This window comes from Diceros bicornis, chromosome 4, assembly GCF_020826845.1.
Source record: "Diceros bicornis minor isolate mBicDic1 chromosome 4, mDicBic1.mat.cur, whole genome shotgun sequence".
NCBI lineage: Eukaryota > Metazoa > Chordata > Mammalia > Perissodactyla > Rhinocerotidae > Diceros > Diceros bicornis.
Window position 1 is genome coordinate 63,207,569 of NC_080743.1, and position 15,283 is coordinate 63,222,851.

A 15,283-nucleotide genomic window follows, 5' to 3' on the forward strand; every position below is an offset into this window, starting at 1 on the left:
TGGGATTCTCATACATTGCTTGTAGGAATGCAAAATAGTTCAGCTACTTTGGAAAATTTGGCAACATTTTCAAAAACTTAAGCAGAAACTTATCATACTACCCAGTAACAATATGGTGACAACTCTCATCTCCTGAAAAGAAATTAAAGTCTACATTCACAACAAAACTTATCTTAAACATTCAAAACCGCTTTATTAATAATAACTCCGAACTAGAAACAGCCTAAATGTCCATCAACTGGTGACTAGAAAAACGAATTGTGTTCTATCCATACAACAGAATAGCACTGAGCAATTCCTGTAACTCATACATGTAAAAACATGGAAGAATCTTAGAGGCATTATTATAAGTGAAAGTAGCTTGACACAAAAGACTATGTATTGTATGATTCCATTTATATGAATTTCTAAAAAAGGCAAAGCTAAAGTGACAAAAAGCATATCAGTTGCTAGGGACTAAGTCTAGGAGTGTGGGTAAGATTTAAGAAAAAATGACACAGGGAAACTTTTTGGGATGGTGGAAATGAAATGTTCTATATAGTGATTGCTGTCATTTTACAACTATATACTTTTCAAAATTCATCTAACAGTACACTTAAAAAAAGGTGAAATTTATTAAATGGAATTATACATTATGAAGCTGATTGTTAAAAAGCTACCTGTGGTATAAGAAGTGAAAAGTAGTTGGTAATAAAATCTATGGTAAGAAAATACAGAAAAACTTTTCTTTTACTGCTTAAAATTTTGAAAAAACACAATGATACACTGTCTAAATTTTTACTTGGGTTTTCACAAAGCTCGGGCCACTCATCATTGACTTTGAACTTTTTTTATCCACAAATGAGTCAATTAAGATGAGATGGTGACTATATTTAAATGAACACATGCCAACGTCTCTGTGGAAAAATAGAGGGATGAGAGAAATTGGGAGGGAGGGAGGGAGAGAGAGAGAGAACAAAAAGAGTGAGAGTTAGAAGGGAAGAAAAAAGATAGATGAAAATGACCAGGTAGAAGAAAAACAATCAGAAGGGAAGGAGGGAAAGAGAGACTGGGATGGCGAAAAAGTCAAAATGTAGTCACAATTCTCATCATCTTCTGTGTTCAAACATGTATTTACTCAATTATCCTTTCAACAAATATTTTTATTAAGCACCTACTATGTGCCAGACACAGTTGTATGTATAGATGATATTTTAGTAAACTACACAGACAAAAATCTCTCTCACAGAGTTTGTATTTTAGTGTGAGAAAAAAATTTGTCTTCATTTCAAATAATTTTTTGAAAATGTTTAAAACTTTTCTACTGATCTAGAAGTAGAGGCTACTTTTTTAAGATGTTTCTCTAGCCACGTTTGTGCACACACACATGCACACATACACACAGAGAAGTGTTAAAGTACTGGAGGTTGATAGACAGCCAAAAGCAAGAATGTGGGAGGAACTATGCAGTAATCATGTTCTGATTCAGGTCTGAAGGGATTCTGTAAGTTTTTTAATTACTCAAAGCTGCATCTTCCCTGGGTCCACTTCCTTTGCAAAGTAGGGTCTTCTTGAGGGCTGCCTTTACTTCACGGTTCCTCAGACAGTAAATTATGGGGTTGAGGACTGGGACGATGACAGTGTAGAGCACAGATACTACTTTGTTGGAATTGTAGGCATACATAAGCTTAGGGCGGGCATAGGTGAAAAGGGTCGTGGAATAAAAGAGAATTACAACTGTCAGGTGAGAGGCACAGGTGGAAAATGACTTTTGGCGGCCCTGAGTAGAAGAGATCCTAAGGATGGTCATGAGAATGGTGACATAAGATGCCACCACTATGCAAAGGGGAACAGCAATGACCATGAGGGCCAGGAAGAAGTCCACTAGCTCAGCCTGTGAGGAGTCTTCACAGGAGACATTGAGGAGTGGAGAAATATCACAAAAGTAGTGATTAATATGAGGTGTGCCGCAGTAGCGGAGTTGGGCTATGAAAACCATCTTAATCATGGCAGTTATGAGCCCACAGAACCAGCATCCCCCAGCCAGTGTACCACAAAGCTGGTTGGTCATGATAACCGAGTAGCGTAGTGGATTACAAATGGCTACATAGCGGTCAAAGGCCATAACAGCAAGGAGGATGTACTCAGTGCAGACAAAGGTCACAAAGAAGTAAAGTTGAGTCATGCAGCCATTGAAGGAAATGGTCTTGTGGCAGCTGAAGAAGTCTACCAGCATCTTGGGGCTGATGACTGTGACATACCACATCTCCAGGAAAGAGAGTTTGCTCAGAAAGAAGTACATGGGCTTGTGCAACTGTCCATCACTGTGAATGGCAAGGATGATAAGAAAGTTCTCTAGCAGTGTCAGCAGGTAGGTTGCCAGGAAAACAAGGAAGAGGAGCAGCTGGAAGGGTGGCCGTGTTGGAAATCCCAGAAGAATGAAATGTGTTGTCGCTGTACGGTTATCTACCTTCAGAATCTTGGTGATCAGAGCCGGCTGTGGGCACAGACAAAATCAGTTCCTTCCATGTCCCAAGCACCAGCCTACGGTTATTGACATTGATAGAGCCCACCACCAGCAAACTCATCACAATGGAAGCTCTCCTTCCTTTATATCTTTGTTTCCTTCTGAATTATGATTAGAAGCAAAATTTTGAACAAAAATTTACTTTAGGGAGCTTATATTTTAATTTTTTCAAATTAAACCAAGAGAGATAACTCACCCCAGATTACACAGAAGTGAAATTGGACCGTCTTGACCCTCAGTTCTATGCTTTTCCAATATATCACTGTTGGGCATAAAAGGATGGCCTTCATACCACCCTACACTATAGGCAATATGTTCTCATCTACTGCATATGAAAAGGAAGCAGGATACTCAATTGCTCTTCTCCAGGTATAATCTCTATGACTCTGGAAAAGTTGCGTGATCCCACTTACCTGTAAAATGAAGACAATCCTCCTGTTTTTTTGACTTATTTAACAAGATGGTAAAGCTTGAGTGATGCAGTATTAGAGCAAACATGTAAGATTCATAGAAAATTTGATATGAATATTCACCAGCTTTTCAGAGAACAAAATTGAATGGATAATTTAAAAGATAAATGTTTCCTTTCATCTAGTCCATTGTATAGAGAACTTGATTAGGAGTTTGAAAACAGTACATTCAAATTCCAATTTTGCCCCACTCTAGCTAAATGAAAATATTGCATAAGCTTTCAGAATTTAGTTCTTTTTATTTCTAAAGTGGATGTAATATAATTACATCACATTTTATCAGCAGCTAATGAACTTTAGAGTTTAAGTTCCTATGGATATTTGCTGTTACCTTTCCAGGATACCCTACTAACACTCCCAGTGCCCTGCCAAAAAAATCAACAAAGATCTAAAAGGTGGAAATGACAGGCATTGTTAACGAGAAAGGGGGAGAGGACTGTAGGACCTTTCCAAGTATATTAGATTAAAGAACTCATAACTAGTTTGAAAGTAATGTTAGAAAAAATAGAGAATCAAGATGCCTTCTGCCATTAGTGACCCTTCTGCATTTCTGTTCAGTAATTCAACAAAACAAATGGCCTGTTTCTAGGTTGGACTGAGAATCACTCCAAAACCTACTGGACACTAAATGCCTTACCATTTTCAATCTTTCTCTGTGTCTTACTGTGAGATTTCTCTATTCTGCCCTTCTCAAGAGCTGGTTAGTCTTATTCTCTATTTATCAACAAATATTTATTTATCTGTATTCTCTATTCTCTATTTATTCTCTATGTATTTTATGGCATAAATATGTAAGACAACTGGAAAAGACTTTTTTTTTTTCCTGAGGAAACGGGCATGGAGTGAAAGAACTGCTCATCTCATCCATTTCCCTCTTTCTACTTAGATGTCAGCTTTAGGATCCTAAAGAAAGACAGAGTAGTCAACTCTTAGTTATCCATGTTTTGAGAGAAAAACAGCTGCAGATGACCAAAAAAAGGCAAACAATATATAATAGTTCAAATTCAACAAACCATTTTAATTTCTGTTGGAATACAGGCCCTTAACACACATACACACACACACTCAGCACAAAACTTGGCCTTGCTCACCACAATCTAGGATTCACTAGGCAGTGGGACAGTGGAGCTTATAAACAAGGCAAGGTCTGTGAATCCTCTAGCTTTTCCTTCAGCCTGATTTCTTTTAATCTCTGAGTCTAAGAGTCAAACCAACTTGAAATCTATTTATGAATAGTTTAGGCCCCTTCTCAATTCTTGCTTTTTCTCACCAAATTTCCATCCTTTCAAATGGATAGATGAAATTAACATGTCTCTAGCTACTGAGGGGTAGTATGGGAGGCACTTCCTCTGCTCATAGTAATAGAATACCAGTCTCCAGAACTGTGTCCTCGGGCTTATTCCTTGGATGCATTTTTATATTCCAGAGTATAGGCAGGGCATTACACCCAAAAGTCCTTTCTTCCTGGAATCCTTCCCAGTACTCCCTAGAAGAATTCTAGCCTAACTACTCTATTCTAAGAATGACTCCAGCAAATAAGAAAATGTAATGATTTTATATACAATCAGGACTTTAGCAATAGATATTGCATCCTCAGAATAGATGCCTTAGACTTAAAGCTGGACATAAAAACAGCTTATTTAATTTTAAGACTAAGAATTAATAAATAAAATGGGGGATCTTGTCATAAGAACTATGCATTCTTTCATTCTTCCTCTACTTCCAACAGAAATGTAAAAGTACAGATGCAGTACCACCAGATGATTGAGAACAAAATAAAGATACAAAGAAGAAAAGATTAAAGAAGGGAGTATACAGTATTATTTCAAGAACCCTTGACTGAGGGGCCAGCCCGGTGGTGCAAGTGGTTAAGTGCATGCGCTCCTCTGCGGCGACCCAGGGTTCGCCTGTTCAGATCCCGGGCACACACCGACGCACTGCTTGGCAAGCCATGCTGTGGCGGCCTCCCATATAAAGTGGAGGAAGATGGGCACGGATGTTAGCCCAGGGCCAGTGTTCCTCAGCAAAAAAAGAGCAGGATTGGCAGATGTTAGCACAGGGCTGATCTCCTCATAAAAAATAAAAATAAAAATAATTAGAAAAAAAAAAGAACACTTGACTGAACAGTTTTATCGTTTAAACATGGAACTTAGCTTTGCACTTTCTTGTACTCAAATAAAAAAGGAAATCAATTAGAAGTACAGTATGATCACATTTGATCCTCAAAAGTCTCCATATATATAAATACATGTATATATTAAATACATAAATACATATATATATAAATACAAATATATATTAAAGGTATATTTGTTGTATTTTGATAAGTGGGAAAATTAACGTACAGGGAGGTATTATGCTTTGCCAAAAGTCACATGCAATGTAAATATAGTAACGGATCTAGGTTCCAAATCTCCAGGGCTAGATCATCTTAGTCACATCTAGCAGATTCCAAGACTATACAGTCCATATGGCAGACATATGAGGAAGAGAGCAAGGCTCCCATAGTTAACAGCCTTCCCTCCAACAGATGTTCTATAGCAAATAGATTCCGGAAGAGGATGTGCTGAGTGTACGGCAGCATTTTCACAGCCAGATGCTACCTCACATTTGCATATCACCTTATAATATCTGAAAGCACATTATTTCATTTAACCCTCATAATCAGGGAGTTAGCTAGGACAAATGTCATAGTGTCTACTTGACCCAGAGATATTAAATATCTAACTCAAGGTCACACAGCTAATTGTTTAATGAGAGAATTGAAAGAAAATGCTCAAATTTCTTTTTACTCCCCACTGCTTTTTCTGTAAGAGTAGGCAGAGGATGATCCATGAGTTGGGTAAGTCTTCTTTTCTTCTTCTGAGCATTAAATCGTAACTTTGAAACAGTTTCAGAAGCACCCTGTCTGAGGAATGAAAGTTGAGGGAGTGAAGAATCAAACTGCCGGAACGAGAGCCAAGAGCCAAGTGAAGATTCCAGTACCCTGGACCTCAAACATGTAACCTAGCAGCGGCTTTAAACAATCTCTCTGTTCCTTGTAGCCAACTCTCAGCTATCCATTGCGGACTTAGTTCATAGAATAATAGTATTTTAAAACCAGTGGGGTTTTAATTCAACGTTTTTTTCTTTTCATATGAGGAAGTGAATCCCAGAGTGCCCAAGTGATTTTCCCAATGTCAAACAACTATATAGTGGCAGAGAAGCAATTTATTGATGATAACGTTCCAGTCCCTGGCAAGCTTTAATACCTGGTTATCCTCCACGCTCCACTCAATTTAATTTCTTTTATGGACTAAGAATGTAAGTGCAAGAAGAACAAATCAGCTTACATTTTAGCGTGATTTGAACAGAATTCTAAAAGTTAGTGTGAGACTTACAATCATGATGTTTTTTAAAAAGCCTGTATTTCATAAGTTTTCACAATTAATAGTCCATTGTATTAATTACATACACACACACACTACTAAAGAAGTAGAAGAGGAATGTTCAGCTCTAGAAACACAGGATCTTAGAGCTGCAAGGAACCTGATAGGACATAACTCCTTGCCAGTTTTGTGAATCTCCAATGCGTAAATCCAAGTATTCACCTAACCTTTACCTGATCCTCTACAGGAGCAGAAAACAATATCTACAGATATAGCCATGCTTTAAAAAAAGACACCTCTGACTGGAAGATTCAGGGTTTTCTCCTAAGGAACATAATGTTGCCACATTCGTGTGTTCTGGCTCTGTTTTCTGGAGCTGCAAAGAATAAGTCTTAAGGATAGCCTTTCACTCTGAAAAAACCTGTCAGGTCCATTCACTACCCGATCTCCTCCACCACCAATCTATTACCTCTGCCTCATATCCTCATGTCTTTCCTTTTTTAGACTAAACTATGCCATTTCTCTCTCTCTCAAATATGTTTGTGTGTGTGTATATATGGACGTGTCTGTGTGTGTGTGTGTGTCTGTCTTTGTGTATATATAATCAAGTTGTAAGTTCCCCTGAAGTTTGTGGTCATCTTTCTTTGGTAATCTCAGTTTAACTGGAGAATTTAATGAGGAGCAATGCCAGAAGGCTATGGAAAATACACATGGGATTTAAGGCTTAATTTTATTCTGAAAACAGGAAATAAGAGTATCTTCATCCCTTTGAGCCTTCCAACGAAGAGGAGCAGGAGGCTCTGGCTCTGATATCCCAGGGAGCGTGTGGATGGCTTTCCCAATAGGTAATGGACGATGTGAACAGTGATCATGCTGGGCTTGGGGAGGGATCTGCTCTGTTGCTTGTGGAGAAACATACGCCTTAGACTAGAAGTGAGGGACAAGGGAAAAATCTTATGTGGTCAAAGCATTCGCAACAATGGAGGCATTTTGAAAATTGTCATGCCAGCTCTGTGGAGATTGGTCCAGCCAAACTGAATTCCCAGAAATCTCCAAAGTGAGACACAAGACGTGAGAGGTATGACAGGGTAATCTTTTGTGCTCAATCTACCAACTCCTGCAGGGAGACGAGAAAAAGATGTAGGTTGGTCAGAGGTGGACATATCAGTCTCAGACCCTCAATGGCAAGACATTTTCTAAAGGTGATGAACACATTTTTACTCATTTAAATTAGTTTTAAAAGGATATAATTCTAGTCCATCTCTCTTTTCCCAGCACCTCTTAGGAACGAATGTGCTTTAGGGCTGTACGCATTGCCGTTCCCAAGTTTATAGCAGTTCATAATAATTAGCTGTCATGTAGTGACCCCCTCTGCACCTCTCAGTTTCTACTATGAACTGATTTGAAGACTTTAGGGAAAAAAATCCATATTTCATATTACTGGTCCCCTACATCCTTTATAACTTTATAAAACCATGGCTTATGTTTTGAAATAATTTTCTTTCCATCTGGGTAGTTTTAGGAAAGTGGTTTAATTTCTATGAGTCTCACTTTGAACATGATTAATCTTTGTAGTTTATCTCAGGATCTCAAATTGAGGATAAATATGACCAAATGATGCATTTGTTTTGAATAAACAGCATAGGAGAAAGGGACTCTTATCTTACTCCCTTTATGGTACGATGAAGAGAAGTGAAATCTTCCTTTGTCTTCTAAGGACTTCTAAGTCATCAAAACCGCAACCACCATCACATTGCCAACCCCTGCCCTTATTTAACATAAAAACACATGTTGCATACTCACATACCTATATTCCACCACCACTCCTTACATACACATATTCATTTGTGTACTGTCATACATTAATTCTATTTTCTCTACCACTTTCTCTCTTCCTGTCTGTTAAGTCAGAATATACCTGGACTCTGCGCTTTGCAAACATAGAGCTGAGCTGACACATTAAATTGAGGTATCTTCAGGAGAGCAGACCATTGGGCAATTTGGAGACTCAAGCCTATTTCCTCTAGAGTGAGTTCTTACACTAGTCTTAAAAAGACAATAAACAAACACATAGGGACAGAGATTGGATTGGTGGTTACCAGAGGGGAAGGGGAGAGGGAGGAGGGTGAAAGGGATAATTCGGTACCTGTGTGTGGTGATGGGTTGTAATTAGTATTTTGGTGGTGAACATGATGTAATCTATGCAGAAATAGAAGTACCATGATGTACACCTGAAATTTTTACAATGTCATAAACCAATGTTACTGCAATAAACAAAAAATTTAAAAAAATAAATTAATTAATTAAAAAAAAAGACATGATAATCTATATTACACGTACCTCTGAATCACTAACATTTTTCTTATGTCTTACTATGCATAAGTGCTAAAGAAATCTTTGTTGAATTGAAATTAATCTCTGTATGTAGTAAATTCACCCCTCAACTACATACAGTTGCTACACTACTCATCATAGGCTCAAAGACAAACTATTTTTAAAAATCAATAAAATTAAAGCTCTGAAGAACCAATGATTTAAAAAAAATGATTTCAATTACCCCCTGCCTCCCTTCATAATAATGAATAATTAAAAGCTGGCCAAATTCCTCTTTTGGAAATATCTGGGAGTCTTTTTTCAACTCACCATTTTCTCAGTGACGTATGTTACGACTCTTTTCTCAGCCTTGTCAGGCATGGGCAGCTTACACTGAGAAAAGAGAAGAAATCATGTAGACTGGGAAGAGGAAGGGATGTCCCTAAGCCTAGAGAGTTGCTGGGAAAATCTGGTTGTGTCTCTGCTCAGCTTGAAAAATATGCAGAATGGAGCTATTTGTGCTTCTGCCTACCTCCAATCTACTAGAGGAGGATGAATCAACTCCCTCCCTCCCACAGGACACCTCCCAACAGACACAGCCCTCAGGAAAGCATTTGGCCTTTCCAGGGCTCGAGGGGATCCTGGAAGAATACTGAGAGAAGAGCTAGCAAGCCAAGTGGAATCTTGAAGCACAAGAGTGATCTTAAATTGACTTGAAGCGCAATGCTCTCCTTCCCACCAAACTCTGGGGAAGAGGAAGTTTAGGGAAAAATGTGTGTCTTCTTCTCTTTCTGGGGAATGGTCATTCTTATTTGGAGACCCAAGTATACGAGCACATACACACACCTACAAACTTCAAACACACTCAGATATTGCACACACAAAGTAACAACTCTATACACCAACGTGACTCTCATGCATAAGTTAACTCAGTAGATATTAAAAAAATACACCACATTCAGACAGTACCTGTATTTTCAAAAAAGAGTATATATCTATATTTACTCTTATTATCTGTAAATAGTACGCATTCAGAAGCATATAAAGGTATTCGGAGAACGTAGAAGGCAGTGAGACTGTATAGAAAATATACTGGCATGGAAACTGGACAATTGTCTCTTTAGGTGTATATGCTGCACATAGGTTACAATCCTTGCACACATAGGGATGGTTAGCCTGAGAACCACACCCAAGACCAGGGCAGAAAATGAGCAGGATTTCTTGGAATTTGACATGCCTTACTATGGTGAGGATGTTGACCGGTGTAGGAGCCTGTACTGTTCTGGAGCTGGGAAAGATGAGAAGTAGTCAAGATAAAATAGCCTTCCCAAATATATAATTAAATTCTTTATTAAAATAGCAGAATTCTCCTAAGGAAGAATAGGAAAATTCTCAGATTACAAGGGCCCTTGTTCATATTTCTAGGAATAATCGCTATTTGGTCTTCATTATTTTCCAATTCAATAAAAAATTTCAAAAACAAAATTCTTCGACAGAAAACTTAGATAATACTTCTTTCCAGGGAGTATTCTAGCTCATTAGTGGTTCTTTGGTGATATTCTGTGTTATCAATCTCTAGGAGCCTGACTATTCATCTATGAATAAATATTTATTGAGTATCCTCTAAGTGTCAGGAACTATCCTGGTCATCGATCAGTAGTCGTTTCAAATAGTTTTACTGTAATAGTTTTACTCAGCCCTTACACATTTGCTGGTATACTTCAAGAGCCAGAACCTCCTCTCTCATCGAAACTCCAGTTAATAAGAAACAGAAGTTTAATAGCATTCCCTTGATTTAGAGAAAGCAAGTGTGATATAGAAAATAAAAGAATTTCTGTGAAATACAACAGAAAGAGGACATGGCTTTCAATTAAGAAAAACATGATTTTGATTTGCATTTCACACTCCTTAGAATATCTATCATCAGGAAGACAGGACACAACAGGTGCTGGTGTGGATATAGTGAAAAAAGAACCCTCGTACATTGCTGGTGGGAATATAAATTGGTCCAACCACTGTGGAAAGCAATATGGAGATGTGTCAAAAAATTAAAAATAGAAATACCATATGATCCAACTATTCCACTTCTGGGTATTTATCCAGAGAACATAAAAACACTAATTCAAAAAGATATATGCACCTCTATGTTCATTGCAGTATTCACAATAGCCCAGACTTGGAAGCAACCTAACTGCCTATCAACAGATGAATGGATAAGAAGATGTGGTATATATATATATAATGGAATACTACTCACCCTTAAAAAGACAAATTTTTGCCATTTGTGACAAAATGAAAGGACCTTGAGGACATAATGCTAAGTGAAATAAGTCAGATGGAGAAAAACGATTACCATATGCCTTCACTCATATGTGGAAGAAAAACAAACAAACAAGTAGATACAGAGAACAGATTGGTGGTTATCAGACGCGAAGGAGGTAAAGAGAGGGTAAAAAGGGCAAATTGGCACACATGTACAGTGACAGGTGGCAACTAGATTTTTGGTGATGAACACAATTCAGTCTATACAGAAGTCATAATATAATGATGTATACCTGAAATTTATGTAATGTTATAAACCAAAGTTACCTCAATAAAAAAACAAAAAAGATGTGGTATATATATGCAGTGGAATATTATTCAGCCATGAGAAAGAAGGACATCCTTCCATTTGCAACAATATGGTTGAAACTTGAGCACATCATGCTAAGTGAGATTAGTCAGACAGTGAAAGACAAGTACTGTATGATATCACTTATACGTGGAATGAAAAAACAATTTTAAAAAACCAAACTCATAAAAAACAGAGAATAAAATGGTGATTACCAGGGAATGAGGGTAGGGAGCAAAGATAAGTGTTAGTAAATAAGCCATAGTGATCTAATGCACAGTGTAATGAATATAGAATATGATATTGTATTATATTTATGCAGTGTGATAAATATAGCTACAAGGCAATCATATTGCAATATATAAATGAATCAAAGAAACATGTTATATGCCTAAAATTTATGCAATGTTACATTCCAAATATATTTGATAAAAAAAAAGAAAAACAGGGGCTGGCCCGGTGGCGCAAACAGTTAAGTGCACACGCTCTGCTGCAGTGGCCCGGGGTTCGCCAGTTCAGATCCCAGGCACGCACCGACGCATCGCTTGGCAAGCCATGCTGTGGCAGCATCCCATATAAAGTAGAGGAAGATAGGCACGGATGTTAGCCCAGGGCCAGTCTTCCTCAGCAAAAAAGAGGAGGATTGACATTGGATGCTGGCTCAAGGCTGGTCTTCCTCACAAAAAAACAAAAAAAGAAAAACATAGGTTTTCATTGCTGCTTGTTAGCTCTGTGACATAAAAGAATTCTCAAAACTCTCCAAATATCATGTTCTTCATCTTTAAAAGGTGATACTAACGTTGGATCAAAAGTTAGTATTAAATGGTAATTCAGAATATGGACTACGGAACTAGAGCATCTGGGTTTGAAACCTGACTGTGCAATGTCCTAGTTACATGAACTTGGGAAAGTTAACCTATGTCTCAGTTTTTGTTTGTTTTTTTAATTGGAAATGTGGGATAATAATAGTATGGATCTTAGAATTATTGTGATCATTATATGGGTTAACATATGTAAGGTGTTTAGAATGGTACCTGCCACATAATAAATGACATATAAAATCATCTTATTATTTGTGAGTATTTGTTCACGCTTGGCAATCTGAAAGTGTTCAAAAAATTAACTAATTTAATTTCCAATTTCCTTTGTGATATGCTTGCATGTAAACATAAAAATTTTTGGCATTTTTGAAATTTTCTAAATATTTCAATGAAATAATGAAGCGGTTTCTAATTAAATGACTCCTGAGTTAATTATCTTCTTTAGGGATTGTCTCATCTTTCCAGTCTTCATTTTATTGTTTATTTTTTTATTTTTTTGTGAGGAAGATCAGCCCTGAGCTAACATCCATGCTAATCCTCCTCTTTTTGATGAGGAAGATTGGCTCTGAGCTAACATCTATTGCCAATCCTCCTCCCTTTTTTTCCCCAAAGCCCCAGTAGGTAGTTGTATGTCATAGTTGCACATCCTTCTAATTTCTGTATGTGGGACATGGCCTCAGCATGGCCAGAGAAGTGGTGCATCGGTGCGCCCCCGGGATCCGAACCCGGGCTGCCAGAAGCAGAGCTCGCGCACTTAACCACTAAACCATGGGGCCGGCCCCTCCAGTCTTCATTTTAAACTAGAGGTGGAGTCCACCGTATGCTACTTCTTAAATAAAAAATCTGTTCACTTGGCAAAATTTGGTGGAAGATAGAAAGACTGAGTCTCTGTAAAAATCAATTAAAAAATTCCTGTACTGAGAGTTCTCAAGGGCAGGGACTCTGTCCAACTCAATGTTTTCTAGTTCTGCCTGGTACTTAGTAGGCACCTAAAAATCTGTTGGGTGGGGGAATGAATGGAGCAGAGTCCCATTTTATTCATATGACATAATAAATGTATTACTTCAATGCAGAGGAAGACGAGGCACAGGAAAAGGGCCTGGTTGATTATATACTATCATGGGGAGTTTTATGGACAAAAACCACAGTCACCATCTTTGAATTTTTAAAAAATTTTATCATGCTAGTTACTATTGTGAATTTAGAACTGATAAAAACAAAATATGGTCTTTTCTTGTTATAACTGTTTTTAATCATTTCTTGGTACAAAAAAACTGTAGTTAGAACTCTGAGTGCTTAAAGCAAAAAAAGAATTCTAAGTTCACTCCTCATTGTTTCCTGTCACACAAGAAAAAAACAGTTCATTAGGGATAACATTGAAAAAATAGATAGAGAATACAACTTTGAGTTGAGTGAGAAAAAGTACAGGTTCATATACTGTAATATGTCTGACTCTGGAGAAATATTTAGGATAAATCTCCATTTAGCTTTGGTAAGAAGAAATGGAGTAATTTTTTTTTTTTTTTTTTTTTTTTTTTTTTTTGTGAGGAGATCAGCCCTGTGCTAACATCCGCCAATCCTCCTCTTTTTTTGCCGAGGAAGACGGCCCTGGGCTAACATCCGTGCCCATCCTCCTCCACTTTATATGGGTTGCTGCCACAGCATGGCTCGCCAAAGCAGTGCGACGGTGCCCGCCCGGGATCCGAACAAGCGAACCCCGGGCCGCCGCAGCGGAGCACGGGCACCCAACCGCTTGCGCCACCCGGCCGGCCCCGAAATGGAGTAATTTTTAAATGAATAAATTAAAGTTTACTGGGAATTATAATTTTCCTTGCATTTTATAATTATTTCTGAAAGTTTATATTTTCTATTTCCTCTCTTAAGTTACAAACATTTTGAGGCAGATAACCACATTTTGTGCTTCCTATGCAGTGTTTTGTGAATAAAAATTATATAATTTGTTTTCTTGTTAAATGCAAGAACATTCTTAGTCAATTGTGATGAACAGTGCACTGTTTTTAAAAGAGATTAATTTCATTTAAAGAATCATGATTAACTTCACTACATGCTATTTCTTTGTTCCCTTTCTGTTATCCACTCCTGGTGAAAAGTTGGCTACAATGAGTACACATTCATAACCTAAAAAAATAAGTAAAACAAAACAAAGGAAAATTGAGTATGGCAAAATAAAATAAAACAAACTGACTTGGTAGTAGCTGTTGGAACTGCAGAGGTAGTGTCTGGGAGATAACCAGCCTTTCTCTGCCTAACCTGTGAATTACATGTTTAAAGAAATAAGTGAATATCATACTTGATGGAATGACAAAGTATAAGATTTCAGGGGAGGAATCATGATCTTTCTTTGGAAACTTACAAAAATATATTTCACCTGAAAAACTTTCTAAAAATCTAAAATTAAAAATTATTTGAAAAATTCAAGGCAAAAATTAAATGTATACTCTTAGATAGACTAGGCTGAAAATAAATCACAAATTATAGTGATTTCAACAAATGGGAGTTAATTTTTATCGTTTAATTAAAAAACATAGATGTAGGTATTTTCTGCTGTTGGTTTAACTTCTCAACCATAGTATCAAACACTCATGATTTTCATATATTCCTGCATCTTCAGCCTCAATATGCCGAGTACTTCAGCATATGGACTACGGAGCTAGAGTGCCTAGGTTTGAGTGCCTTTCTTCCTTATGTTTCTTACCTCATAGATAGCTAGTGGAACACCAGGTATCATGTCCAAGTTCAACAAAAGGAAAGAGGAAGCACAAGTGCCAGCTACATTTTTCTCTTAAAATGAAAGTCTCTCCAGCAGAATTACATCTTAACGGACAAAAATGAGATATATGACCACTCCTAGCCACAAGAAAAGCCGATCAATCAAACACATGGCAAAGAGACACAGCTTCATTGCCTGGGTTGGGCATGATTTCACCTTGAAAAAAATTGGGTTATCATAGCAAAGAAAAATGAACTATCTACACCAATTAATGCACTGTGGGAATCTCTCACACTGGAGGAAAAACAATTCAGGAGGGCTGTCATCCATCACTAGGAAAGAATATGACATGATGAGATATACAAATAGCATTTGTACCGGTTGACATTTTCTAGCTCTTCCTCTTTTAATGTGTAAGCAAATATCTAGGAAATAAGAATCAAGCACAAAACCTAAGGCCAAA

The 15,283-nt window shown here is 37.5% G+C and overlaps 1 protein-coding gene across 1 annotated transcript; it reads right to left on the reverse strand.

The window, feature by feature from the left end:
• Positions 1-1,492: 1,492 nt before the first annotated feature.
• LOC131401428 (olfactory receptor 6Y1) lies at positions 1,493-14,838 on the reverse strand. The gene is made up of 2 exons (XM_058536718.1): positions 14,806-14,838; positions 1,493-2,476 (listed from the first exon to the last, which is right to left on the reverse strand). The coding sequence occupies exons 1-2, from the start codon at positions 14,836-14,838 to the stop codon at positions 1,493-1,495; spliced, it is 1,017 nt and encodes a 338-aa protein (XP_058392701.1).
• Between the last annotated feature and the right edge of the window lie 445 nt (positions 14,839-15,283).

Coding starts and splice junctions, on each gene's coding strand:
- LOC131401428 (XM_058536718.1), bottom strand. CDS start 14,838: ATGATACCTGGTGTTCCACTAGCTATCTATGAG. Junction 2,477..14,805: donor TTCCACTAGCTATCTATGAG/GTAAGAAACATA, acceptor CTGTGCCCACAG/CCGGCTCTGATCACCAAGAT.